General features: G+C 40.6%; 1 protein-coding gene across 1 annotated transcript; it reads right to left on the bottom strand.

The window, feature by feature from the left end:
• Positions 1-215: 215 nt before the first annotated feature.
• On the bottom strand, positions 216-26,580 carry MTMR6 (myotubularin related protein 6). The gene is made up of 14 exons (XM_042838927.1): positions 26,493-26,580; positions 22,067-22,183; positions 19,754-19,916; positions 18,447-18,604; positions 17,521-17,649; positions 16,349-16,483; positions 15,209-15,341; positions 9,160-9,269; positions 8,526-8,651; positions 7,184-7,233; positions 6,457-6,657; positions 5,654-5,788; positions 5,449-5,575; positions 216-3,454 (listed from the first exon to the last, which is right to left on the bottom strand). Exons 1-14 carry the CDS (start codon positions 26,514-26,516, stop codon positions 3,194-3,196), a joined length of 1,869 nt encoding a protein of 622 aa, XP_042694861.1. The 5' UTR covers positions 26,517-26,580; the 3' UTR covers positions 216-3,193.
• Between the last annotated feature and the right edge of the window lie 1,197 nt (positions 26,581-27,777).

Below are 27,777 nucleotides of genomic sequence, written 5' to 3'. Positions count from 1 at the left end.
AGTTGTCCTACAAAACAGAACAGCTGGATATTTAAACTTGTATCGAAGGAATACATCATGACAATACATAGCCACCCAAAAATAACCCTTTCTCTTTCTGCACTAGTGACATAAATATTTTAGATTGCCTCAGGTGTTTAGATGCTCGGGTGAGACTACCAGCTTGTCAGTTAAATGGTGCAGTTTTTCCTCAATAGTGTTCTGATTAGAGAGAGGAAAAGTTAAAGAAAAAAAAAATCAAGCAGACTTTACCATGATCTTCTCACAATGAAGCACAGAATCAACAGGTACCAAATGCCTGCAGCCAATGAAGTAGAATCAGCCACAGCAAATTTCTGCCTGGGCCATCACATTCCCACTTGGTCAGTGCAGCACCATGAAGTTAGAGACACCATTGGAAACAGTTCTGAGCTGTGCTGGGCACCTTTCCGATACTGCAGTTTCTCCTGGAACAAGACATCTGCCATGAACACAAACTCATGCACTTCACTATGAATCAGAACTCCTCCTCTCGGAAGGTTCCTGCCTCAGCCGTTCAGCTGACTTCTTGAAGGACACAGCGCAGCCCTGCTGAGTCCCTGCCATCCTGCCAAGCTCTGTGCTGGAGCTCGCTTTGCTGCCGTCTATTTACTTCACCACAGGTCCCATGTGCTTTAAGGTAGTTTTGGCTTGAGTGCAGACAGCAAAGGAGAACAGACAGCTGCCTCTCTGCAGGACCTTCTCTCGCTGCTGACCCTGGGGGCTGGACTGGCAAAGCTGTTTTAAGCTGCTCTACACAACCACCTTACATAACTATCACATACTACTGCAGCAAGATACTCTGAACCAGGAAGTACTGCCTGTTGTTGTTGGTTGGTTGGTTTTAAATGAAGAAACAGGTTTTGTGCATTTTAAGGCTAACAATGTCAACCACCTTGATTTTTTCATATAAAATAAAAAGGCATCCCAACTGCTTTCTGCAAGTGACCTCTTCCAGTGAAAAAGGCCTGAAGACTGAATGAAGATCCCTTAAACAGTACTGAAAGTAGATCTTTCTAAAAGCCTGCCATGCAGGGTACAGTCGGATGGTTCTTAAAGTAAAAACCACATACAACAGTATTTGCAAAAAAGCTTCATGTAATCTTTTGAGTTCATAAACTCTAAACAATAAATATGAAAAAATGTACATGGCACATCAGAGCAGCTAAATATTAATTACAAATTGATAACGCTTGCCTATATTGTCAGTGATGTTTGTTTCACTGGTGTGATACAACACAAGCTTAATATACAAGATGTTTTTCAAAGGAAAATCAGAATCAAGTTGATACAGAAGGTGAAGGGCAGACAACAACTGACAAGGCACAGAAACCTCTTGTTGTAACCCTGTAAGGCACCACTGTGCAAATGCAAAAATCAAAACCTATAGTGAAAAAAATCAAAACATGGATAATGTAGTTTAAATATCACCATCTCTCTGAGAATAAAAAGACTTACGAACCTTTATTTACATTTATAGACTTTCAGAAAATAAAAGAGAGAAACAGTGACTTACACTCACCAAATACAAGGGTCAGAGTTAAATTTCACCCATACTTCACAAGTGCAACTCAATCACCACCTATATCAGCCCTATTAATAAAGTCCTGCATCTAATCTGGTGCCAAGGGGACAACTGCCAATTACGTCAAGTAATTTTAATAAAAGAGACTTCAGATGAGAATAAACTCATTCTCCCATATCACTAAAAAGGATTTATATCTAAAAGACCATCAGCAGGATCAACCTAAGGATCTTAATACCCAAAGTATTCTCTGTAAAATCCACTAAAGATCTGGGCACTGACTTGTACTTCTTTGTTCTGTTACCTGCTCAGAAAACCAATCATGAGCTAGAAACTGACAGAAACCTTCTCCCTTACTAAAAGGCTGCATACAGAGTTAAGTTTACATACCACAGATTTTCCTTTATTTTTTTCCGCCCTCCCTCTTACATGTCAGGAAGTCTACTATATTCTGCTAGATGAAGTTTGCCTAACTACGTATCTCCAGACTACTGAAATTGCTTAAAAATGCAAGGGTTGGACAGGTTTTCACAAGGAAAGAGGGAGCCCAATAACTAAAGTTTTCTCTTAAAGAAAGGTTTAGTACGAGGCACTCAGTTTCTCATGAGCTTCAGACGCCCAAATAGAAGCTTTTTGCACTTGGGAGCAGTGCTAATTCACTACAATTCCAAGATTCTTGCTTCCATTCCCAGAACTTGGACAACTGCACAGCGCACAGTTAAGCAATCTGAATAGTCCAGTTTCATTCAGACACTGGCCAAGTTTTCTCCTGACGTGTTTTACTCTCTCTCTTCTACATTTAAGTACTTGCTACAAATCAAAACATTCAAGATCAAATACATGACCTGTAGCTTCAATTATGCTCAACCCATTGAGCTGCAAGAGAACAATATCAGGCCAATCTATATTTTAAACAATGGAGGAGCTGTAAGAAAGAACAATATTCAGTAATAAATTTACATTCATATAGCTATTCGCTGAAAGGCTACGCCAGCTTAGGCATGCTTCATTCCCTATGCTCAATCCTGCTTTAAGGAAAGAGCACTTAGAGCAAATACAGCGTAAACAGAGTCAGGTTACGGACTGCAGCAGTCACAGACACCAGTATCACTGATCTGACAGGTTTAAGGCCAACAATTTATAATTTGAAATACATTATGCTTTTCCCTGGCACTTAATATACTGAATAATAGTATGGGGTGGCATTTAGCAAGAATATACATAATTTTACCATATGTGATGTATACGTACACACAGCTTCAGTTCTCAAAATAGAAAGTTCAAGTTTTCTTGCCCACATAAAATCAATTTGTGAAAGACCACCTGTGTTTTCCTATACTGAATAAAGTAAGATTACCATTTTAGTTTAGTGCAAACTGACTTCAGTCCAAAGCCATACCAACCATACCACTCCTCGATTTTTAGTCACTACTTACCAAGTGTATTTTAAAAGAAATAGAGGCAACTACACTTTTCTATATGTGTATAAAGAACAGCAAACACCTGACAGCTAGCATGCTGTTCTAGTCTACATCAACAAAACTTGCCGATATACAAATCGTGTTTTGGTCATGCAGCACAGACCCATCCTCAAAAACAATCTGTCTTTTAACTCAGCCAGTCTAGGACAGAGGAGCGCTGTGCCAGATTTCAACAGGTCATCCTGGCCACTCCGTACTCCAAACTGACAATAGCAGGCTCAGCTTTGGAAAGCTCTTCCATCAATTCACTGTAGCGATTGTCCGCTGTGTTGCTGCCCTCTATAGTTCTTACAGCATCATTCAAAGGGATCACAGGCTGGTCCTTCTTGAAGCACGGAGGGCTTTTCAGCATCACGGGTGCAGGACGAGCAGAGTGCTGACGTTCTTTCAGAAGGACTGCATCTGACTGCCCTCTCTTCTGCTTTATTTTCTGAAATAGAGAATAGTTACTAACAGTAAGCACCACTGACACGCTGGTGACATTCTGGCTTGAATGCAGATGAATGTACTTTTGCTCACCAACTCAACTTCTGCAGAACCCTGAATACAGCCTGGACTAGATATGTAACAAGGTAAGTGTTACAGCACTGGGTAAGCCAGCATTTTTCTACAGTTTACAACAGATGCAACAAGCACTGTATGCTTACAAACAGCAGCTGAGCAGAAGAGAGAAAGTTGCTTGTTAGTTCATAATGAAGGAGAAATACTTTCAGGCTTGTCCCTTGTCTGATTGCTATTAGGACAGAAATACATTTTGGAGTACAGAGGCTTCAATACTAACAGCAAGCAAGGAGCTTGCAGCAGAAAAGGAGAGAAAACAGCGTCATAAGCCTTTATATCCTTCCTTACATTCTTCCTAAAAAATTCCTACAAGACTTTGAAAGTAGATAAAGAAAGACCTACTCTGAAAGCACAGAGCAAGAGAAGAGGGAAGATCTGGCCAGGGTGGTTTTTTTTTTTGTTTTGTGTTTTTTTTTAAATTCAAGCTGTCCCACTGGTAACTGACAATTTTAAATAGTTCCTTTTTCTTCTTATTGATGTCTTCATGCTCCATTACAACCTACACTAAATCCAGAAGACTTCACTGTCTTTAACAAACTTTTTTGAAGATGGAGATAGCAGCAGAATGTCTATGAAAGTATTTTAAATCCATCCAGGTGAGAAATGCCTGTGTGAAGTTCACACCTTTCAACAAGATTCTAGAAAAATGAAGTTTCCATTCTGCTTCATTTAAATTTTCACTTTCATTCGTCAATTATATAACACAACTTAAATAGATAAAATTAACTCTATTTCAAGTCTTAGTTTAGATACCTGAATTCATTATATTAGGTAGAATTAATTTCATAAAAACATCCCCTCCTCCCCACAAACACAAGACAATATATAGAAGTGTTATCCTTTCTAGCAACCAAAATAAATACAACCCTAATTTCATACTGCACAGCAGAAGGCAGCAGTAACAATCAGCTCCTTCTGGGACACAAGCACTACAGAGAAAAGATAATAAAAACCAAAAATTAGCTCACCTCTTCTGACAACTGGTGATGGTTTGAGAGGAATGCTATCTGTATCCAGGGAGGCACTGCTCCCTTGGCTGCTAACACTTCAGTGAGGGTGAGGAGGGGCAGACCCAGGGTCCACTCCTTCCAGTCACTCAGGTGCCTTACTTGCACTTGAGCTCCCTGGATTAGCCGTACCTTCTCACCTGGTGCTCATCCATTGGTCCAGACCATGACCTGACAACTCTACTGCACGTACATTAGAAATGTTTTTGAATTGAAGATAAATTGTTCTGGAGTTTAGCTCATTAACTGGCATAAAACAGCATCAGTTAGACACCATTCATTAATCCACAGCAGAATCAGGTGAGATGTTCTGTTCAGTCCTCCCTGACTGTTTACTGTAGCAGACCAGCAGTCACAGAAACCTTGTCTCTGTGTAATGCTTACTTGCAGACAAGAGTAAATCAAATGTATAAATCCCATAGTTAAGGTGACTTAAAGTTCTATGCATCTGCACATCAAGTTAAGGAAAGAAGGACAATGATTAGGGCCTCCTGTTTTAGTAGCTACTGCCAAAATAAAACATTTTTAGCCTATTTAGTTTATCACCACAGTTTGCACCTATGATGAGTGCCTGGCATCTAAGATAAGTTCCACAGATTTAACCTATACTACACCACCTCCAGTTTTGCTTTGGTAATAAAACAGTTTTACAATTTATTTTGCCTTACCAAAGAACTATATCATGTATTCAAGAGCATAGAAGCACACTGTGGAAGGTGAATTCAAAACTATGTAGAACAAGTACTGGAACACAGAACAATAACATTCATGTAAAAGCTAGCTGCATTATTACAGGCTTTATACATGAATTTGAAGAACAAATCACAGATAAATACACTTATTTTATAATACTTACAGCTTCCAGTTGTTTAATGTCTTCTTCCAGTTGTTTATTTTGGTCACTCATGTCCATGATGAGGTCATACACAGACTGCCTGGGATGCATGCTTCGATCAAACTGATGGTACATATTTCTCCAAAACCTGCATATAGCAGACAGTTTTAACTATGTGTAATATAAACAAAATTGAAGAAAAATACAGTATGTAGTTCTAACTTACTTGAAATTGAATGACACAGTATTAGGCTCCAAAAGAGTTAGATTCGGAGAAAAACTTGGTTTATACAGAGGATTCTGATATTTCTTTTGTTCATCTAGAAGGAAAGGCCACAGGGAATATGTCTTCTCTTTTAACCTTAAGGCAACAAGAGATCAAATCAAGACACTGACTGTAAGTAAAAAACAGAAGCTATTCAACACAGAAAATCCATCTTTGATTATTCTTTAAATAAGTTGAAAGAAAGAATTAAAAGTACTTTAATTCAAAATTTGCAAGTTGAACTTATGCCTGTCATATGCTAATGTTGGATAAAAGTATCAGTTATAGAAGAAATAGTGCTGTGCAAGTTTTTCCTCATTGCAACAAATGCCTTCTAAATACTTACAGACGAAAATGAGATGTTGAAAACTTTCCAGAAGTTTTCCAACTGAAAGCATTGAGACATCATATCAATACTTCCAAGAGTAATTACTGTCAGTCAGAAAGGCAAACAATTCTAAAGTTGCCTGAAAACAGACTGGGGAAGCAATGAGGTGATGCTTCCGACTTAAGCATACCCATTTTTAGAAAAAAGGAGGTAGAAAGATGCCTTGACTTCCCCTACAAAAGATGAGCAAGGGATTTTCTCCCAGTCGTATCAAAAAAAGCATTCAGCTTGCAAAAGCATGGAAAGCACTGCTGCTCTTCACCGCACTTCAACATCGCTGCCTATCCTGCCAGTTTAATTTAGGGCGCAATAGAGAAGATTCGCAGAAGTTCTCATTCTGCCAGAACAAACAAGCAGACACAATGCATCTGCTTACTTCAGTTCTTCTCGTTCCTTTTGGCAATTTCCAAGGAAGTTCCCAAACTGGCACGAGTGGACATGTTCATGGATCTGAAGGAGGAAAGCTTCGTTGTACTCAAAGGCTTGTGGGAACTGCTCAGTCAGATTCCACACACTCTCTAAAAACTGAGTGAACACTGGGGAGACCTCTTTGGGATCACCATCCAACTGACAGCACCTGGAACGTGAACAGATGCACTGCTTTAAGGTGGCAACTGAGAACAAGTGCAACTATGGTTTTTTAACTACAGCATGTTAATTTGACACAACTCTTGGTTTGGAGACTGAAGACCTCACTTTGACAACTGGGACAATTCAACACCTGATGATACAAAGAGCTCTGTTTTTAACCTGTCCTGATCACACACAACTTCTACAAAAGTGAGAGTTATTTCATCATCAAAAGTAAGGATAAATGCAAATCCAAGCATGTAAGAACAAGGCAACAGTGACTTATGCCTGCAATAAAACAGCTACTCAATAGGTATTTAATTAAATAACAATACACAAAGTGCAATGTCTACTTACTGCTTACTCACTGCAAGTTTTTTAGCAACAATACAGTAGTTTAAAATGCACAGTTTTCTCCTTTTTTTCTTTAATACACATGCCAAAGTATTAGAGCAAAATGCTGTCACTCTTTTTTGTAATACTTGTCACTCGTTTCACTATATACATTCCTGAACATCAGAAGAGCAAACTACCTGTCAGAGAACTTGTGCCCAAAAGAAATCCAGTCTTTCTCTATCAAGACCTAGAGGGTAAAAAACACAAAACAACTAATGCAAAATTTTACTAAGTCTTGCATCCACAGAATTAACTTCAACAGATTATCAATGTACTGCAGTTTAAATCTGACTCAATTTAACCACAGTAGGAGCAATTGTGTATCACTTCATAGCTTCTTCATTTCCTACATTTCTTTCCTACATGAGATGTGCAAGTCATATTTCCAAAATTAGTAAAAAGAGCTGAACAGGCTGACAATCAGAAACCTACTGATAAAGCAGACACACTTTAAGCACATGAATACTACACAGTTTCACACCTAAGTGGAGTCACATAAACAAATTATCAATTTACAAAAAATTAACTGCTGCGTATGGGAAAATGTTTAGTGTTGCACTCCTGCTACTATGATTTTCATAAAATCACACAATACCATCTTAACATGATAGCAGTAAAACTGCTAATATCAACACTAGCTTGTTTTATCACTCCAGTTGTAATATCAGGCACTAAAAAGTGCAGAGGACTGATTCCTCATTGCAGAAGTTTTCCCAAAACTTTACATCAAAAGTGAGGATTAAAGACAAAATAAATGATTAGATGAGGTCCTTAAAGATTACAGATATTCCCACTATCCATGAATAGTTCATCCACCAATTCCTTCTCACTCCAGCTTTTGTGGCTTGTATTCATTACTGGCTAACTGCCACAAATAATACATGGAACACAATTTGCGTGTTAACTCAAGTGCTTCCATGACACCAAGCCATGTCAAACACACAGCTGATCTTCCTACTGGGAAGTTTTAAATAGCCACACTAAAATCCTTCATTCCTCTCATGAGGAAGATGAAGTACTTCAGGTTGCTAAAATATGTCCAGGTCTCTATGCTGCTGTTTGGAGGGGATGTCATTCAGATCTCAGTGATATTGATTTGGGACAAATAATGAAAGTGCATAGCTGCTAGAATGTAGTCTATTTATCTCACAAGCACTTCAGAATCCCTGTATTTCATAGGTAAGTTCTTTGTTATTTTAGATCGAAGATGCAGTTGTTACATTTCTGCAGGGTGCCTGAAACAATCTGCTATTTGTATTTCAGTCTCTTAGGTTATTTTAAACACACAGTGCTTCCCCACTGTCAACTATTTCTAACACAAATTCTGCAGATATGATTCTATATTTGTAATCAGAAAAAAAAACAAACATCACTTCAGTTACTCTGAAGTTACACTTCAGTTACACTTCACCTCCACGCAAACATTTTACATTCTTTGATTTACCAAGGAACAATTCAACAATATGACAGCTTCCTTACCATGAACCCCTTGATTGTTCTGTAATAGGAATCTAACAAGAGAGCTCCAAGAGAACAAACTTGGGACGTCCTATCCCAGCCATCTGAGCAGTGCACTAACACACTGGCGCTCTCAACCGCTACTGCCTGCAAGACATTTGTTTCCTTAGTGAATGCTCTGTTGTTTGCGTTGTTCAGACATAACTCAGCAAATACATACAAAAGCTATATTTATCCAAATACATACAAAAGCTGTATTTATCCAAAACTCACAGCATTGTCTACTTTATTTCACACAGCAAGAAAAATATTATGGGAGAAGTTATTAGGTTAGATATTAGGAGGAAGATTTCCACACAGAGGGTGGTGACACACTGGAACAGGTTGCCCAAGCAGGTTGTGGATGCTCCATCCCTGGAGGCATTCTGGATGTGGCTCTGGGCAGCCTGGTCTGGTGATTGGCAACCCTGCACATAGCAGGGGGTTGAAACTCGATGATCTTTGAGGTCTTCAACGCAGGCCAGTCAAAGAAAGAAAGCTATTTCAAACTATTCCCTCTTTGTGAAGAAAAGAAACCGTATTTGCAGGGCTTTATATGTTAGACAATATTATAGCAAGCCAACCTGCCTTCAAACAAAAGCAGCACACAAAGTACCTTGACTAGGAAGACAGCAGCATCCAAAACAGCTTTGATATGACGCAGCCATCCAGAACTCTCCAAACCAGACAAGAAGTCATTGACAGACAAACCCTTTGTGCCACTGACTGAAAGAAAATGAGATGAGAAAGCTGTAAGCAGTTGCAGCTCCAACATCCTGCAATGGAAAGAGTGCATTCAGCAGTATGAAATTATTTTTCTGTGTTCTAAGTTGATTTGACATCTCTTTAAGGAAACCACCACTCAAATAATTAAGAGAAAGGCAGTACAAAGTTTTTTGTTTTTTTTTTTTTTTTTTTAATCCAAAACTCTACTCCACAGAATTGAGCAATGACAAGTAATGAGAATAAAACCTTCACGTGTATCTGATGAACCATTCAAAGCAAATACACCGGTTACCCCAGCAGGGAGCTGTAACCATTACCCTATCCAGAAAGGGACACAAATAAGAGCTTCCCAGAAACACTTACACATTATTACTAGCACTAACAGAGTAACTGCAGCCAAAGAGCAGATACAGTTTAAGCAGTCAGGATGTGTTTCATCACCCTCACTGCTCTGCCAAGAACAAAGCGAGCGCAGCACAAGGAGAAAGTGATGAACTAAAAACCATGCAGATTTTGTCTGCCTCCAGAACTTACATACAATACCGACTGATGTTCGCCATTCTCCCACAGCACACTTTGATCCCACAGCAGTAAGACCAGGAGGGAGAAGAGCTCAAATTAAAGGCAAGCTGCTACAGTGTAACAGCAAGAGGCATAGAGGTAGACCAGACATTTTCTCACAGGGATGTTGCCAGTTTAGAAATGAGATATATGACCTAGTCCTTTCAGGACATCAAGCACCTACCAAATGTAGAAACCGGTTTTTCACTAGCCCTTTAGCACATGATTTCAAACATCACAGTTGCATTATTATCTAAACACAACTGGAATTTATCACTGACACACCTTCATCTATCTGTGTGTGATACTTAAAGATAATACCTGAAATTGAAACCTACATAAATATCTGACAGAGGAAAGCTAATTTTATGCCAAGCTATTTATGATCCCAAATTAAAAACAAGACAATACTGTAGCTGAAAGCTAGTAGTGGAGGCACTTCTATGGCAGTTATAAAATAACCTTTATCTCTGAACTGGGAGGAAATGAGTCAGCAGGAGAAGTCAAGGACAAAATTCACCGCCACTGTGTGACGCAGTTCCATGTTCACACAAGCAATCTGATGTAATGAACACTAAGATCTCAAAAACAAAAACAACCCAACAACAATAAAACTGCCTTCTGGAGCTTTTGTGCACCCACATTTTCGTGTTTTTCAGCTTTCAGTTACACAAGTTTTGATATACTCCCTATTGCTCAGGAGGACTCAATGCCAGCTGCTGCTGAACGTTATAACAAAGACAAGTTTCCAAGTAATAACAAATTCCCAAGTAATGCAGCATCTTTTCTAAAGCCCATATGACTTCCTTAACTACAAGAAAAGAGCCAGCAAAGCACAGTACAATGCAATAACAGAACAGTGGTATGCTCCTGGATACAAGACCTAATTTTAAGGGGCAGCCTATAAACATCAGTAAAATCAGGAAAAAACATCTCAGTTTTCTGTGGTCTTTGAAAAAATAAAGTAGTATAATTAGGCAAAAGTTTTGCTTCAGAAAAATCACCCACATGACAGTGGAGCAATCGGAGAACTACCAGATACTTTCAAGTTGCTGACACTAACAGTTTGTGAAAAACCCTCTCTACCTGTGCTTCTACATATCTGCTAAACCACAACAGCACATAAGTAGCTCCACCACTCCAGGATAAAGTAAAAACGTCCCCCCAAAAATCTAGAAAGCCAAACATCTGCAAGGAACAGACTGGACAGAGAAAGCAATACCTGCAGGCATTATTCATGACTTCACACCCCTACATTCTGCAGCTTAAGGCTTAAAGCCTTAAGCTGTTAGGAACAAAATCAAGAGGTATCCAGCCCTCAATTTCCTTTCACCCAGATATTTCTGTCAAAACAAGCTTTTGATCAGCATTTTGCTCGGCTGAATATGAGCCGACAGTGTGCCCAGGTGGCCAAGAAGGCCAATGGCATCCTGGCTTGCATCAGAAACAGTGTTGCAAGCAGGAGCAGAGAGGTGATTGTTCCCTTGTATTCAGCACTGGTGAGGCCGCACCTCGAGTACTGTGTCCAGTTTTGGGCCCCTCACTGCAAGAAAGACATTGAGGCCCTGGAACGTGTTCAAAGGAGGGCAACAAAGCTGGTGAGGGGTCTGGAACACAGGCCATATGAGGAGAGGCTGAAGGAGCTGGGAATGTTCAGCCTGGAGAAGAGGAGGCTCAGGGGAGACCTCATTGCTCTCTATAACTTCCTGAAGGGAGGTTGCAGTGAGCTGGGGGTCGGCCTCTTCTCTCGTGTCATTAGTGATAGGACCAGGGGGAATGGCTTCAAGCTACGGCAGGGGAGATTCAGGCTGGACATGAGGAAGTGTTACTTTTCAGAAAGGGTGGTCAGGCACTGGAATGGACTGCCCAGGGAGGTGGTGGAGTCACCGAGCCTGGGGGTGTTCAAGGAAAGACTGGATGTTGTGTTGAGGGACACGGTTTAGTAGGAGCTATTGGGAATAGGTGAACGGTTGGACTGGGTGATCTTTTAGGTCTTTTCCAACCTTGGTGATTCTATGATTCTATGATTTTCAGTTTGGAAAAAATACTTTGTCTGGTATCTTGTGTTTCCAAACTCCTATCGTTTCATAACTCAAGGCAAAAACAAAAACAAAAAAGCATACACAAAGAACCAATAATTAATTTCCTATTTTTGTAGATTAACACAGACATTTTATGTTACTAAGGGGTGAAACAAAGAAACTGCATTAACGACTTTGTGCTAAACAATCATTTCCACTCCCTTAAGCTTCCCCAGAGTAAAAGATGGTTTTTGGCACCATTAAATAGTTTACCTACTTCACAATAACTATTCTTTAAGATAATTTTGGCTATAGGGATCCCATCATAAAGACATGCCCTGCACGCATATGGGCCCAAAGGACTACTTTGTTCCATTACACATTTGTCCTTACACTCAGGCTGCAGTGGCATCACAAGGTGACTGGATCCTGCAGTCAGAACCTGGTGGCTGAAGCACGGTAAATTAAGATAGGTCATTTTTTAGCAAAGAACCACCCCACAACACTCCATGTAACTTTCAAAACACTTGCTTAATACACTTCCACCACCATCAACATGTATGCAGCAGATCACAGAGGCTATTATTTTCCCTCCAAACATATGAACTGAGCTGTTAATGCAGAAAACTTAATGCCTTTTTGCTTATCTGCATGCAAACTTCTCAGACGTGCAATAGTATATTTTCAAATGAATATAAAATATACATTCAATTTTTTGTTTAATAGAACAGCACAGACACAAATATCGTCTATGCAAAGAATCTTCAATCAGTGTTGCAGAGATAGACAGTCTGCCCATTGGGAGAGCAGTCATCACAGTCTTAGTTCACACTTCAGATGGCTATTTTAGAGGAGCTTGTTCCACTGTACAGAGGACCTTTAAAGCAGCAGCTGAATCAGAAAAACAGACTGAAAAGCCCCCTAACATGCTCCATTAGAGAATGATGTTGTCAAAGATGCTGTCTTATGTTCCACTTGCAAGCAAACGTCTTCACAACCCTTTCATTAGATTATGAAGGAAGTCAGACAGACAAAGAGCTTAGGATCAGAAACACGCTGAAAGCAGAACAGTTGTTTGTTATAAATAAAACTGAGTACAGTCCCAGTTAGAAAGACCTGAAAGAATAGGGTCACTGGTATCACACTGTTGATCAGAGAACATTCAGTTCAGCGTATCTAGAAGAAAGCCCAAATACAGAAGTTAAATGGTGCCTTCCTCATTTGAAGTTATGAATCTTTCTCACAGCATTTCCTTCCAGATCACCTTACTAGCACCCTATTTCTACAGAGGTCTATAAGGTTACTTACTGCATGCCTCTCTAAGTTTTCAAAGTCCTTCCTGCCACTAAAGATGCATATTTCATATTTTCCCTGAAAGACATAATTCCATTCCCCTCTTCTCTTCCCTTTCCAGTATTCCAAGAGGTAACCAGTAATAGTATCTTCACCTTAGGAACAGCACTTGAAAGTGTAGAGGAAATCCAGGACAGCCACTCCATCATCTTAAACAGCTTCAGGTTTTAAATTTCCCTATTGAAAGAAGTGAGCTACTAACAGACACCCTTGAAAGTCAACAAGACTTAGTTGAGAAGATTCATGGTGCAATTCAGATTAAAACTCCCTGGACAGGAACTTGGTACAAATACCAGTAACAAAAAACTACCAGGAAGTATTTTGCCTCTACTGCTCCTACATAAAAAGTAGAGTTTAATGTATTTAGAGAACAGCAGCAGTTAGATTAAACAATCCAAGAGATCATAGATTTCCAGTCATTTGTCTTACTGCTGTTATGTAGGGCTTTCTAAAATCTGGAAACACCTCACTTCAACAATCCCTCTCCTTCAGATCTAGTGGATCTCAAAGAAAGCCTGAAGGGACAAAGATAGCAACATTCAAAAGCAAGCAAGCTCTTACTGCAAAGTCTGTTTGGCAACAAAAACAGATGGAGGAATCCACAATGATAATCTAAAAAAAACATCTACTTACAGACCAGCTGAACAGAGCTGCAACAACTGTGTCCATTTACCTCAAATCCTGAATTAGAGAACAACTGCACAACTGTTGAGACATTTTGTTGTTGTTCAATTTACAAAAAACAATTCTTCACATGAGTTCAAATGCAAAAAATATTCCATCCTTGTGGAAATGTATTATTAAAGAAAAATATATCGTAAGGATCTGTTGCTAGGATGCTACATCAAGTGAAAACAAAGTCTAAAGCTTTACTGTGAGGCATATGCTCATATCACTTCATTATGGAGGAGCAGTACCTTAAAATAAACCAACATTTATGAGCTAGTTCTCTGGAACTGAAGAGATTTACAAGAAATAAGGATTACCCCATACTTCCAAAAAAATTGAAGTTCAGGCTCACACTGCTCATCTTTCCCTTCAATAAAGTGTACGCAGGAATAATCACAAAAATATGTAATCAAAGCTCAAGTAATATTTCACATAGAATGCCTGAGAAATAGGTTAGCAGTAGATACAGGCTCGATGAAAATGAAGGAAGACCACACCACTGGCCTGTAAAATTTCTTGACCAAAACAGCCAGAACATTTTCACCAAGAGAGACAAGTGTAAGCCTTCCCCATCTGGAAATACAAGGATAATTCTAGAAGGGAAGTGCTTATATATACGCACACTATTAGTCATGCTTGTGAGTCTGATTTCTGCCACTGTACTCTAATTACAGCACTAATATTCCACCAAGTGTCTTAGATTTGTTTTCAGCTGATTACCTTAGTAAAACATTAAGGAAACTAATTAGAAAAATACCATTAACATAGATTTCTGCCTCACTACTTTCACCATACTGTGAACTGGGTCACTTGTTTTCCACCCATCTCCATTCCCTTCTACCAAACATTCTGTAAGATGCATCTACAAGCATAGGAGTGGTTTGCCAAGACAGAGAGTTCAAGTTTTGTACAAACCACAGTTATTCTGAGTTTGCACAAGTAAGTCCCTTGAACAATTAGTGTTCCATAAAGAAAGATGCACATATATACACAAACCATTTCATTACATACATATTCACATACCTCTACGTACATACACATGTATACTCAGAAAAGTGAAGTCTTTCCCATAAGTCACTGACACAGTAATCAAGTTCACTCAACATAGGTACCACTCAGTTCTTTCTTCAAAGTAAAATCATTCACTGTGTTTACAGTTTAACAGTAAGGGCTTAAGGTAGCACACTACCAGAACAGAACACAGTCAGCTGGTGCTAAACGTGAAGCTTGGATAAGAATGCTGAAATCTCAATACAGTTTAAGCTATTATTAAGTATGTCAGAAGAAAACTGATTTTATTTTCATAAATGCTGTTATAGTACAGTTAGAACATACCTTCCAGAAGTTTTTGTAAGCTGGACCTCATCACGTGAATATTTTCAATTCCAACAAACTGGAACCTAATGTTAGAATAGTTGTCTTCATTTTCATAGCCCTTCCCAGCAGCTCTGTTTGCCATCGCATTAAGCTAAGAAAACAAAATTGAAGTATTGAAAGTCAGCACTCAAAATGTCGAATTAGGATCTAAGATTATGCAATTACAGTGGAATACACTGGGCAAAAAACACACTAGAGCACATACCATGAATCATAAAAAACTAACAGTTTGTTAAACATTTAAGTATAAGAAAAGTGTAGTACACAGAAAGTAAATCTACATTCAAAGTGACACATCTGAACAACGCTTTTGAGATTTTCCTATTCTCTCCTCCTATTTTATTCTCCCTCCTATTTTATTATGTTGGCCACGACATCAGAGGCAGATGTCAGTGGTATGGCAGTAGAGGCTAAACATTCCCACCAACACTGTTATATGTTACTGCTGTGTCACAGGTGGCAGCAGAGGGGCAGGTTGACAAAACGGTGCCTGACATGGAAGTGCATACGAAGCAAAGGTGTGTCACTGAATTTCTCCACATGGAAAAAAATGCACTCACTGACATTTGCTGAGCATTTCTGGAGACCAAATAGTGGATGTGAGTACAGTGAGGTGGTATGTGGCACATTTCAGCAGTGGTAACAGTGTGAGAAGCAAGACACATTCTGGATAGCCATGCAGATTTTTTGTTTTTAGATAAGTGCAGCATGCAGGCTCTTGTTTATCACTGGCAAAAATGCATAGCTAATGGTGGTGCCTAACTGAAGAATAGTTGTGTAGGTGAGTGTTATTATTCTCTATCTGTTGTAGTTCCCATGGAAATAAATAGGAAGCATTACTTTCTGAGTGACCTCCAGGTGAAATGATTCTATGTGGAAGACCTTCAAATTCAAGTCCAACCATCAACTTGATCACACACATGTGTTTTGATTTATTTAGGAAGGCAAGTGCTTAATCACTGGAATATTGATGCTCATCCTTACCCTTAAGGAATAGCCAATATAGTCATATTTAACTCTTAATCCTTCCAAGTTACACATTATCTCAGTACTCCTCTAACATGCAGGAAGAGAGGCTGTTCTTGTAGCCCTACATACCTTTGGCCTGGTGTCCATAACATACATGTAACGATTTGAAGGATTTGCTTTACTGATTGCTTGCAACATGTGTTCATCTTCCAGGCACCTGGCACTGAAGCCTGAGAGAGGTTGGCTGCATCTGCAGATGGCAGCCTACAAGAGGAAACAAACAATAGGTTAACATCAGTTTAATATCAGTAGTTGAAAACACTTCCCGTAAGTTCAAGATGTCTAAACAATTTTATTTGGCAGATAACCATACTGACAGGTATTTCAACCTGCAGATTTTAAAACAGATACAGCCTACAATTTAAACCTAAAGTTTTATCAAAACATTTTTTCCAGACCTATCCACGGGGGCAAGGTACTGGTTTAATGATATATAATGGTATACAATATAATAATAATGAACTTCAACTGCAAAAATTCAAAAAGTATAGGCTAAGAAATGAGAAAGAAGCACATCAGTATCTTAATAAAGCAAATTTCTCTTGATATGAAAAATTAGTTAGTTTTCTACTTTACGTATAGTTTTACTGTTGCAAGTATATGTTACAGTCTGATGTAGTTTTCACCACCTCACTTTTGACAATCTTTTGCCCTTGTGAGGGTATCAGGCACATTTTCCAATTAGTAATCATGTTCAGACATATTCACTAATTCAGTATTTATCATTCAAAAATTCTTCCACTCACCAAGGTGACAATCCTGCTCTCCCTTCGAAGATGCACCTATCTACAGACAAGCAGAAGTTGCTTCGTACCTCTGTCTACTCAATCTTGCAAAAAACCTTGCTTTTCACTCCTTAGCTCACTTTTCTCTTTGCAAATTACTCCTTACAGGATAAATTATATTCTTTGGAAGGTTTTCTTCCCCCTTGCCTATTTTAAAAAAATAGACTTTATTCTCAATTTATCGAGAACTTGACAAAAATCTATCTTCAGTTGGTCTTATGTTCAGTTTCTGAAAGCTTTAATAGATTCAACTGATTACTGAAGGATTTCTGTTAAACTGGCTTAGCTTAATTCAGCATCTTGTTAGACGATACTGATGTCAGCCCTACTTAAGGTTATCATGAGTTATACTGTTCTAATTCAAGTCAGTCTACTTACTTGCTCACTTACCCTGAACTACCAGCAAGTGTTGAGAAATACTTTTCAGACCACTTGCATTAAGAAAACAGATCGTACCTTTTTATCTTTATGATAGTAGGACAACACTGGGAACCTTCCTTTGCTTCTGAACTTGGAGCTACCAACGATTATGGGTTTGCTTGCAGTTCTGGGAACATAAAGTTCTCTAGGATAGGTTTCACAGATCTGAAAGATACAGGTACGTTTGAAACACACACACACACACACATATATATATATATATAAGTACTGTGCACAGATCTCTAACTAGGTACAAAGTCCTACACTAGTTTATTTGCACCCAGTTTTGTGAGCAGTTAAAGGAAAACTCCAACATAGTTTCTCTATATACATGCAAGCCTCTCTGAAGAGAAAAATCTAGCCAAAAAGGTATAAAGTAAGATCAAATTGACAACCAATCACTGCTGGAAAGCATTGCTATATTGGCATTCACCTTAAGAATACAATTTTTGGTAGAACTGTTGAGAATGTGTTTCAAATAATGATATAGAAGCTATTCCCATCATTTTTTAAAGTTGCAGACTACAGAGAAAGGCAAAATCTATTCTGGGAAGCAGCTGTTCCACCAGAGCCATCATCTACCACATCCAGCACTGCAGATCCTAGAGTCCCTCTCTCAGTTAAGAGCGGAGAGCAAAACTGCAGAGCACCTGAATCACTGGGGCTGGACTCCAAACAATTAAGTCTACTCAAACAATTCCAAAGAACATATGCATCCATGCACACATACTCTGAGTGAGGCCTTTTAAAATAAACTTGAGTTGTGAGACTGACTACACAGTAAACTGTGAGTTGTGAGAGTGATTACTGATTAAGGAATAAACTCCTTCCACCTGCAAGTTCCTTGCTTGTACTGCAAGCCAAGTGAATTCATAGAATTAGAGTGCCTTCTATTGGACCAGAGCCAGAGAATAAAGCAAAAAAACCAGACAGTAAAATATTTTCTCCACTACAACCCTTACCTTATAATCACGATTTGCATCGGACAACTGCCAGTAATCATTTGGCACTCCCATTCTCTTATATTCTTCTGCTAGATCAATAAGCTGCCAGCCTTTGGCTTGCTCAGATTCATTTTGCTTTGGATTATAGGAGAAGGCATACAGATCTTCATATTTTGCTAAAAGGTGAAGAAAAATAAGATTGTGTAATGAGCTGTCCCCAAAAATAGGGGGGCAAAAATGGTAACGCAGTTGACAAAGCTTGAATTGAAGAAGAACCAATGAATGATCTGGATTGGAAGGAACCTTAAACCCCTCCAGTCCCAACCCCCTGATGCAGGCAGCAACACCTCCCACTCAATCACACTGCCTGGGGTCACCACCCAACACTTTCAAAGCCTCTCTGGGCAGCCCGCGCCAGTGCCTCACCATCCTCATAATGAAGAATTTCACCCTAATACCCAGTATTTCCCCTCTTTTAGTTTAAAAGCATTAAATTTCAGGCTTCATGATTCTCAGACGTTAGAGTTAATAGATATTTGGCACTTCTAAAATATTTGTTCTGCAACGTCTGTACAGTTAACAGACAATGCCAGTTAAAGGTAGGTTATACAAACCCTCCTGGAAGAACAGGCTTTATTTCAGTAGGGACATTTGTGAAGTCACACCAATGGGCAAAGAATGAAGACTAATAAAACAGCTTATTATTAGAAAAAGCTTCACACAAGCTGGAGGAGCAGACATCATCTTTAGGGGTGAAAAAACAAACAAATCTACTGAACATTAAAAGCAATGTTAAAGTTCTCTTTAAACTGAGAAAGCTTTCAAAAATATTTTCTAACATTTCTCTTACCACTCACGTATGACACAACTTCACATTGTTCTAAATACTTAGAAGTGCAGAAGGCCACACTAAGTGACAGGAGACTCTTAAAATTACATTGATACTGTTATTTTAGCATCAAAACTTCAGCTTTTTAAAGTTGCATTAAATCAGTAACATTAATACTTCTTCAGTAGCATTTAACCTATGGAACACACCAACTTAAAGAGACTATATGTATTTATATTCATAATTAATGATAACACTTGAAATGCAGAATCTACAGGAATGCTGCATTCTCCTGGACAACATCAGGGAGCTACAAATGCCAGACAACACAGCAGCTTCTGAATTTGTGTACAGATCAATACTTCATTAATAACATTTTACATATCGAACTTTTTTAGTGCACATTTCTCAAAAACAAAACCCACACATGGAATTTTTCTCATCAACTTATTACCCAGGCACATTTCACAAAGTCTTTTGCAGTTAGAAGCCTCACCTGTTTTTGACAGCTGCAGTAAGGAGTTATAGATGTCATGACAATCTCTCTCTCTGGGAACAACAAAGTGGACTATTCTGAAGTTCTTACATTGGATGACAAGGGGGCAACCAGAAGTAGTCAAGGGAAGCTTTTCCACTGCAGCAATGTGATGATGTAATATCTAGGGCATATAAGAGCTCACAGTGTTAAGCTTGCTGGTGAAAAATGAGAACAGCATAGTGTATTCAAGATCAGAGATAAGAGAAATTAAACTCGGCTGAATATGGATTTTAATTAGATTTGTCAATGTTACAGTTATATAAAAAAATATATTTAGAAGAATAAACCCAATTCTGGCATTCTTTCCTCATATTTTGAAGTGTCACCTTATATTAAAATACAAAAACAAACAGAACAAAGACATAATACACATCCTTCTAAACACAGAAATCAAGAAGTAGAACTCCACGGGAGTAATTTCTATAGCTCTGCTAACTGAACAGCTCATTTGGACCTCACCTAATTGGATACAAGTTGTTTGATTTCCTTGGTATATTTTAATAGATCTAGAGGAACGTGCTTCCTTGTGCTTCACGGAATTGTGAAATAAGTCAGAGGAAGTAGCAACATGTGGAAGATAGTGAAAACTTTAGAATTACAATATTTAGCATTGTTTGCCTGTTGGTGCAGTTAACATTTAATATTTTGTGCATCAGTCATCTACTTACATCAGCTTTCTAACATTCAAGCCAGGAGTATAATTTCAAATCACTGACAGGGACAAGAGAAACCTCTCCTGTGCTATTATTGCACTACTATTGCACTGTTATTGCCCTATCACTGTACTGTTGCCCAAGCAGGTTGTGGATGCCCCATCCCTAGAGGCATTCAAGGCCAGGCTGGATGTGGCTCTGGGCAGCCTGGTCTGGTGGTTGGCGACCCTGCATATAGCAGGGGGTTGAAACCTGATGATCATTGTGGTCCTTTTCAACCCAGGCCACTGCATGATTCTATGATTATCCATTGTGTTTTTGTAGACATGACAGTCTTAGCTAAGTGACTTCCAACTACTTTTGCAAAAGACTGCCACAGGAATGGGATCTGTGCTAAATCCACAGAAGGTCTGGGAAATGAGAAAGTAACGACTGCACAACCCTGAGAAGAAAGCCACAGATCATTGCCTCAACTGAACAAGACCTTCTCAACAGCTTTTCAGTTACTTCACAAAGCAATCATCTTCTCCTCATAAATATTGATCAGAATTAGTTATCTGAAAACTGTGCTGCCAATTACGCATTTTATAAAAGAATATACTCTGAAGAGAGACATCATTATGATTATACTTGCTAGTTGCATTATCACTGCATAAATGCAATATTCAAAGTACAGGTTTAATATCACTGAAGTAAGACCTTTAAAGCTGTGCACAAGCAGGCACAAACAAGGCTTCTGAAGTTCTCCCCACCATCTCCTTTCATCACAGGATAACAATTAATAGTAATACTATACAAAATTGTACCCTGTATCCAAGAAAATATCACTGAAAAAAACTATTTTTTTTTTTTTTTGTCTTGAAAACACCAGGTAACACCTGTCTGCCCAGGTGCTAGAAATTCCACTTGCAGAAAAAACTGCAGAGCATGCCCAGGGAAATGAGATTTTATCCCGGAGAAGCACAGACTGGAAGGCAATGACCTCAGGTAGCTGTGCTACAGTGGAAGCCAGAACTTGATGCACACACGTGCCACCAGGGAACTGGGAAGAAAAACTAGTGGGAATTATCGTACTTGGCCTGTACAGCGTTGGTCACAGTCATCAAGGAGCTGCAGTCCCTCAGAATTCTTTCATTCTAAAGATGAACAACCCTCTGAAAAAGCGCACAGGATCACCAAACCTAACTCATTGGATTTTGCTGTCTCTTTTAACCCAGGCAGGATCTGATATGATAAAGGTAATACAGGAACTTTAAACCTAAAGCTCAAGTTATCTAACGATCTTCCACACCATCTGTGAGCTTCAGTGCAAGTCAGATGTTAAAAAAAACAAACAGCACACTACACATTTGGTCAGGAATACAAGTGAAGGCTATAGAGAAGAAACAACAGCAACTTCAAAACACGGAAAACTTTTCAACATCATATATTTCAACTGCAAAAGCGTCATGCAAGAGTACAACCTAAGTTATTAAGTTACTGTGGTACCATGAACAAGAAGAGCATAGGGAATAATTAAACTCAGAGAAACGTTTTAGTAAACAGAGTCAATGTTCAAGAAGAACAAACGCACCCGAAAAGCCCACACCTCTGAGCCAAGGGCACTTGTTATCCTTACCCAAGTCTCTCTCTGGTTTGCATCTATGAATAACAGGTGAGTTGCTGTAAGGTACAGAGTTCCTGTCAGAGACTTATTGCTGGTACTGAACCTATCCAGTAATTTCACGTGCTCTACCTGTAAGAAAAACGTGGCAGAAAGTAGAACTTAATATTTAGCTGCTGTGGTTATTTGCTATTAAAGAGATCAAGGTGTTAGGTTTTTTTAAAAAGCTGAATTTCTAAACATGGAAATTGCTGTATTTTATGGGAGCAACCTCATACATTAATCATCTTCTGTTGTTCACATCTCAGTACTGCATTAACAGCTCATCTCAGAATACACACTTCTCCAAACAGCTGGCTGCACCCTCATCATAGCTACAAAAATTATGCTCTCCTGACTTCTCTAACACTGCTTATATCATTCCCAACTTTAAAAGATTAAATTACAACAATTTTCCCTAATAGATAAAGCAAGTAGAAGTGCAAACATTATGAGAAATAGAAAAATATCTCCCAAAAAGGCAGGGACCATGCTCCTATTTAAAGTGAAGACACTTCAAGTTTGAATCCTCCAAGGACACACTTCTCCTGGTATTCCATCAGCACTGTTTCAAAACAAAGCAATTTTCAAATACCCTCCACCTTATCTGGTGCTGGTAACCTTAGTGGCTCATTTGCTTTGTTTGAGGCAACCATTACATGATTCCAGAAAGGAGCTGGGTGAATGGCTTATCTCTATGCATTCCTGTATTTCTTGGCAGCACTGGCTCATTAGCACCAATTTAGAGCCCAAAGCTTGATGCTGCTGCACTACACTTGTACACTACACAGAGCTCCAAAGGCTTTCAACCAGCAAGATCAGCACCCAGATCCAAGTTCACATCTACAGCATTGATGTTAGGCAGGTCTCGATTTCCATAATTTACATGTACAAACTTAATTATCTACTAAAACACATGCAAATCACTAAAACCAAAAAAATTGCCAGTTCAGTTATTTATTGCAATCTAGCCAAGTCTAAATTTCTTTTTGAAAATTAAAGAAAAAAATCCATGTAATGCATCCAAGAGGATGCAGGAAATGCAAGCATCAGCTCACAGCCCTTGCTACTACAACATTCTAGATTTGAAAGGCAAAAAAAAAAAAGGAAGTTGCATATATCTGTAACTCAAAATACATTGTGCTGCAATCAGCAGTGTACTGACGCTCAGATACAGAGCACCATAATCAATACAGTAGAGTGCAAACATTGAAATTATTATCTGCAGATCTGCACTGCGCTCCCCAGCAAACTGACAAGCGCACAGAAACTGCTCCAGATGTGTTACAGTGATAAAGCCCACAGAATCTAAACGTGCAAAGTTCTCTTCCTCTCCATGTAACAATATGGTTCTTCCCTAGTTATGCCAGGACAGCATAAGCATAAGTACTCCAACTCCTTAAAGTCTGCCAACTCTGAAGGCCAATTTCTAGATATACTTTACTTAAGGACAGTTTAAGAGCATTTTAGATACAGCCTCCATAGATGGTGTGCTCAGCTAAACCTGACAGCCAGATTTAATGGGCACTCAGCTAAAAAAGCACACACCTGCTTCAGGGACATGCTTGCTTTTTTCAACTGTAAAGCTTCACAAATCCATTGTTCAGTTTTGAAGAGAATGGATTCATAACAGACTGAAGACAGCTATAGAGTTTTAGCACATCTGCAAACAAGGTTCACTTAAGGAAGCAGAAGAAACATTCTTGCAGTAACCAGCACTAACAAGTCAGTGATACAGATACCACATAATCAGATACCTTGCTAACATAACCCAATTCCTGTGAAAGAGAATAACCACACAGCTTGTTAGGACTGGGTGTTACAGATTGAAGACAAAAATACAGAACTGTTTCAATGTAACAGATAAATTAGTAGAGAAAGGAAAGCTGAAATTCTCCCAGTCATAAGCAGTGTGTCCCCCAGGGCTCAGTACTGGGGCTGCTTCTATTTAACATCTTTGTTAACAACCTTGATGAGGGGATTGAGTGCACCCTCAGTAAGTTTGCAGATGACACCAAGTTGAGGGGGAGCGTTGATCTGCCTGAGGGGAGAAAGGCACTACTGAGGGACCTGGATAGACTGGATCGATGGGCCAAGGTAAACTGTATGACTTTCAGTAGGGCCAAGTGTCGGGTCCTGCATTTTGGTCACAACAACCCAGGCAACCCTAAAGGTGTGGGGAGGAGTGGCTGGAAAGCTGCCTGGTGAAAAGGGACCTTGGTGCACTGATGGACAGTCGGCTGAATATGAGCCAGCAGTGTGCCCAGGTGGCCAAGAAGGCCAATGACATCCTGGCTTGGATCAGGAATGGTGTGGTGAGCAGGACTAGGGAAGTCATCCTGCCCCTGCACTCGGCACTGGTGAGGCCTCACCTCGAGTGCTGTGTTCAGTTTTGGGCACCTCAGTACAGAAAGGACATGGAGGTGCTGGAGCAGGTCCAAAGAAGGGCAACAAGGCTTGTGAAGGGCTTGGAAAATACGGCCTATGAGGAGAGACTGAAGGAACTGGGGCTGTTCAGTCTGGGGAAGAGGAGGCTGAGGGGAGACCTTACTGCTCTCTTCCATATCTGAAAGGTGTTCACAGTAAGTGAGAGTTGGTCTCTTCTCACTGGTGACTGGATGAGGGGAAATGGCCTCAAGCTACACTAGGGGAGGTTTAGGTTGGATATCAGGAAACACTTATTTACAGAAGGGGTTGTTAAGCACTGGAACAGGCTGCCCAGCCAGCTCCCAGGCTGCCAGGTTGACCCCTGGATGTGTTTAAAAACTGTTTGGATGTGGTGCTCAAGGACATGATTTAGCAGAGGGTTGTTAGTTAGGGTAGGATGGTTAGGTTGTGGTTGGACTCGATGATCCTAAAGGTCTTTTCCAACCTGAATCTATGATTCCATGATTCTCTCTGATGTGCTGCACCAAAAATACTAAAGAATCACATTATACCAATTAATGACATAAAAATACAGCACATCATTCAAAGACTTATTACCACTTAGATTTGGAAAAGCACATTAATCACCCAGCAGTCAATATGGGGTCCAACTCATACCTACATATGCACAGACCTTGTATGGCACATAGTGCAGAGACCAGACTTTAGCAACTGTGCCTCCTATAACTGCAACAATCACAATTATTACAAATTAGCATGCGTGTATCTTAAACCACCTGGACATCCAAGAAACCATTAGCTTACGCAAAGCTAAGCAAGCGTGACAATTATAATCAAAAAGAGAAGTTATTTTAGCCATGAAACCCATCATTTTAAAGCAGACTGTTGGGGGGAACAGAACAACACATGAACTATATCAACTGAAACAACTGTAGGTCCTGTATCTTCAACTTGGATACAGTGCCTATTTCTCTCTTCAACCAGTTACGTTGCTCCATAAAGTATTTTCCCAGCAGGGCCCCAAAACGCCCACTAACACGAGGACTGGATGCAAAGAAGTCAGCGACCTGATCTGCAGCCTTTGTAGTCTTAAATTCAGGTTTGAAACTTAAACATCCACTCAGATCATTGAGATATTCTACTTCTAGCCTAGTTTTTATTTTGAAATTCGCTAATGACTGTAATAATACATTGTGAAGTTTCCAGAAAAGGAGTGACAGCTTTAGAAGACTAATAAGCAAACCTTATTCCCAACCCGCCCATTTGGCAAAAAAATCCCAATCCAGTTAACTGAAGCATTAATGTAGCCTTGCTAGGGGTCATCCTACAGTTGTATATATATGCATGTATGTATACATAAAAAAAAAAAAAATAAGATGCATACGTTTTGTTTCAAGTAACTCAGGTATTATTCCCTCGAAATTAAAAGCCATTTCCCTTGCAGTAATTATAAATTTACTGGACGTGAATATATGGAGAACGTGATGAAACACCCTACGAGCCCAGGCTGTAGTCAGGCTGCCAGGCTACAAACCGCCTGCTTAGCGAGCCCCGAGGCACCAGAGAAAAAGGCGGTCCTCACAGCAGACTTAGCAGTAAAAAAGAAAACAAAACACTGCTAAGCTATGACTCGGAAAGAGCTCAGACGTATACATACGGATATAAACTATATATTATCATAAAGGGGAGCAATAGGATAAAAACAGAAACAAAAAGAGCCTCATAAAAAGGACAGCTCAGCCCGGGAGCCCACCGCGGGAAGCTGCGACCCTCAGCGGCCCGACCGAGAGGCCCGGCAGCACTAAGCGCCCCGAAGGCGGGCGAGGCGGGGGAGGAAGGAGGGAGAGAGGGAGGGATGGAGGTAAGAGCTGCGGAGGAGGCACCGACGCCCTTACACATCGGCGAGGCAGGGACACGACGGACACGACGGGCCTGAACGAGCCCCGGTACCTCCCACAGGCGACCACCCCAACACCAGCAGCACCGTCACCCCTCCCGCGGTACCGGGCAGTACCTTGGTGGTGCGGATGTGCTCCATGACGGCCCTGAGCTGAACGCAGTACGTGCTGCCGCCGGGCCGGGCCGGCCGTCACCTACTGCCGCTTCCGGGGCGGGGCGGGGCTGGGCGGAGCCTACCCTAACTGCTTGCAGCGCCCCCTAGCGGCGGGAGGGTGCGCGGAGTGCCTTCACCATTTGCTGCGCATGCGCCTTCAGGAGATAGTGCCATATGGGGGGCGTGAAGGTGGCTTGCATAGAGTTGCGGAGTGTTGTTTCCTAATGTGATTGGCAGTGCTTGCTTCGCAGTGCTTCGGTGTGTCCTTGTGGGAGCAGCGGTCGGGGAAGAAGGGCATGGGAGTGCAGTTCTAGGAGTTGTGGAGCTCAGTGCTGGATGCAGAGCTTCTCCGGTAGCTGCTATTAGGGAGACTGTAGGAAAAAGGATCATTCCCTGGTTCCTTAGGCCTTGTGTGGAGCAGAATCAGAATCGTTGGGGTTGGAAACGATCATCCAGTCCAACCTCAACTCATCCCCCGCACCACATCCCACATCCCTCAGTGCCACAGCCTCACGTTGGAGGTGACTGCACCACCTCCCTGGGCAGCTGTGCCACTGCCTCTCTGCTGTTTCTGGGAATAAATTTTTCCTAATAATCAACCTGAGCCTGTCCTCCAAACTTCCACCCTATAGGGACCCTTTTTGACACAACGCGTGCTGGCAAACGAGGAATTTTTAGTTTCAGGCTGCACTGAAGTAAGAGTTATGCACCTCACAGCTGTGTGGGAGGCAGCATACAGAGCCCTGGTACCATAATTAAACGATAAAGCAGCTTAAACAATGGACTGCACTGCCAGCTCAATTAAAAATAGCGCAGCGTACAGGTTTTATACCAAAGGAACTCATTTTATCCGCTTCTCAAATACCGAGCTTTCAGATGATTGAGTGATGATGCCCACAGGCCATCACACGTTATTAAAATCACGCCTTTAGCGAGCCCCGTTTCCCGTTATACCGTTACGAGAGCAGCAGGCCGCTCGCTCTCCAGCGATTCTCAAGGAGCAAGGCCGGCAGCTCGGGGCGCTGCCGCTTTAAGAGCGGAAGGTGGCGGTACCGCCATCCCGTGGTGCATTGCGGCGGGCGCGCGGAGGGAGCGTGCTCTGTGGCCGCCCGTTCTCTTGCCGCCGCCCTCGCGTTCGGAGGCGTTACGGGGCGCCATGTGGCGCTGAAGGCAACAGCTGCTCCTCGGGAGGCCCCCGCAGCCCTGCCGGGACCCCGCTGCCGCCTGACGCCGTCTCTCGGCACCG

Source organism: Centrocercus urophasianus, unplaced genomic scaffold (genome assembly GCF_019232065.1).
Source record: "Centrocercus urophasianus isolate 14NV4802_14NV808 unplaced genomic scaffold, USGS_Curo_1.0 seq_9, whole genome shotgun sequence".
Classification (NCBI taxonomy): Eukaryota; Metazoa; Chordata; class Aves; order Galliformes; family Phasianidae; genus Centrocercus; species Centrocercus urophasianus.
The sequence above is the reverse complement of the archived record's forward strand: the minus strand, read 5'-3'. Positions and strand labels throughout refer to the sequence as shown.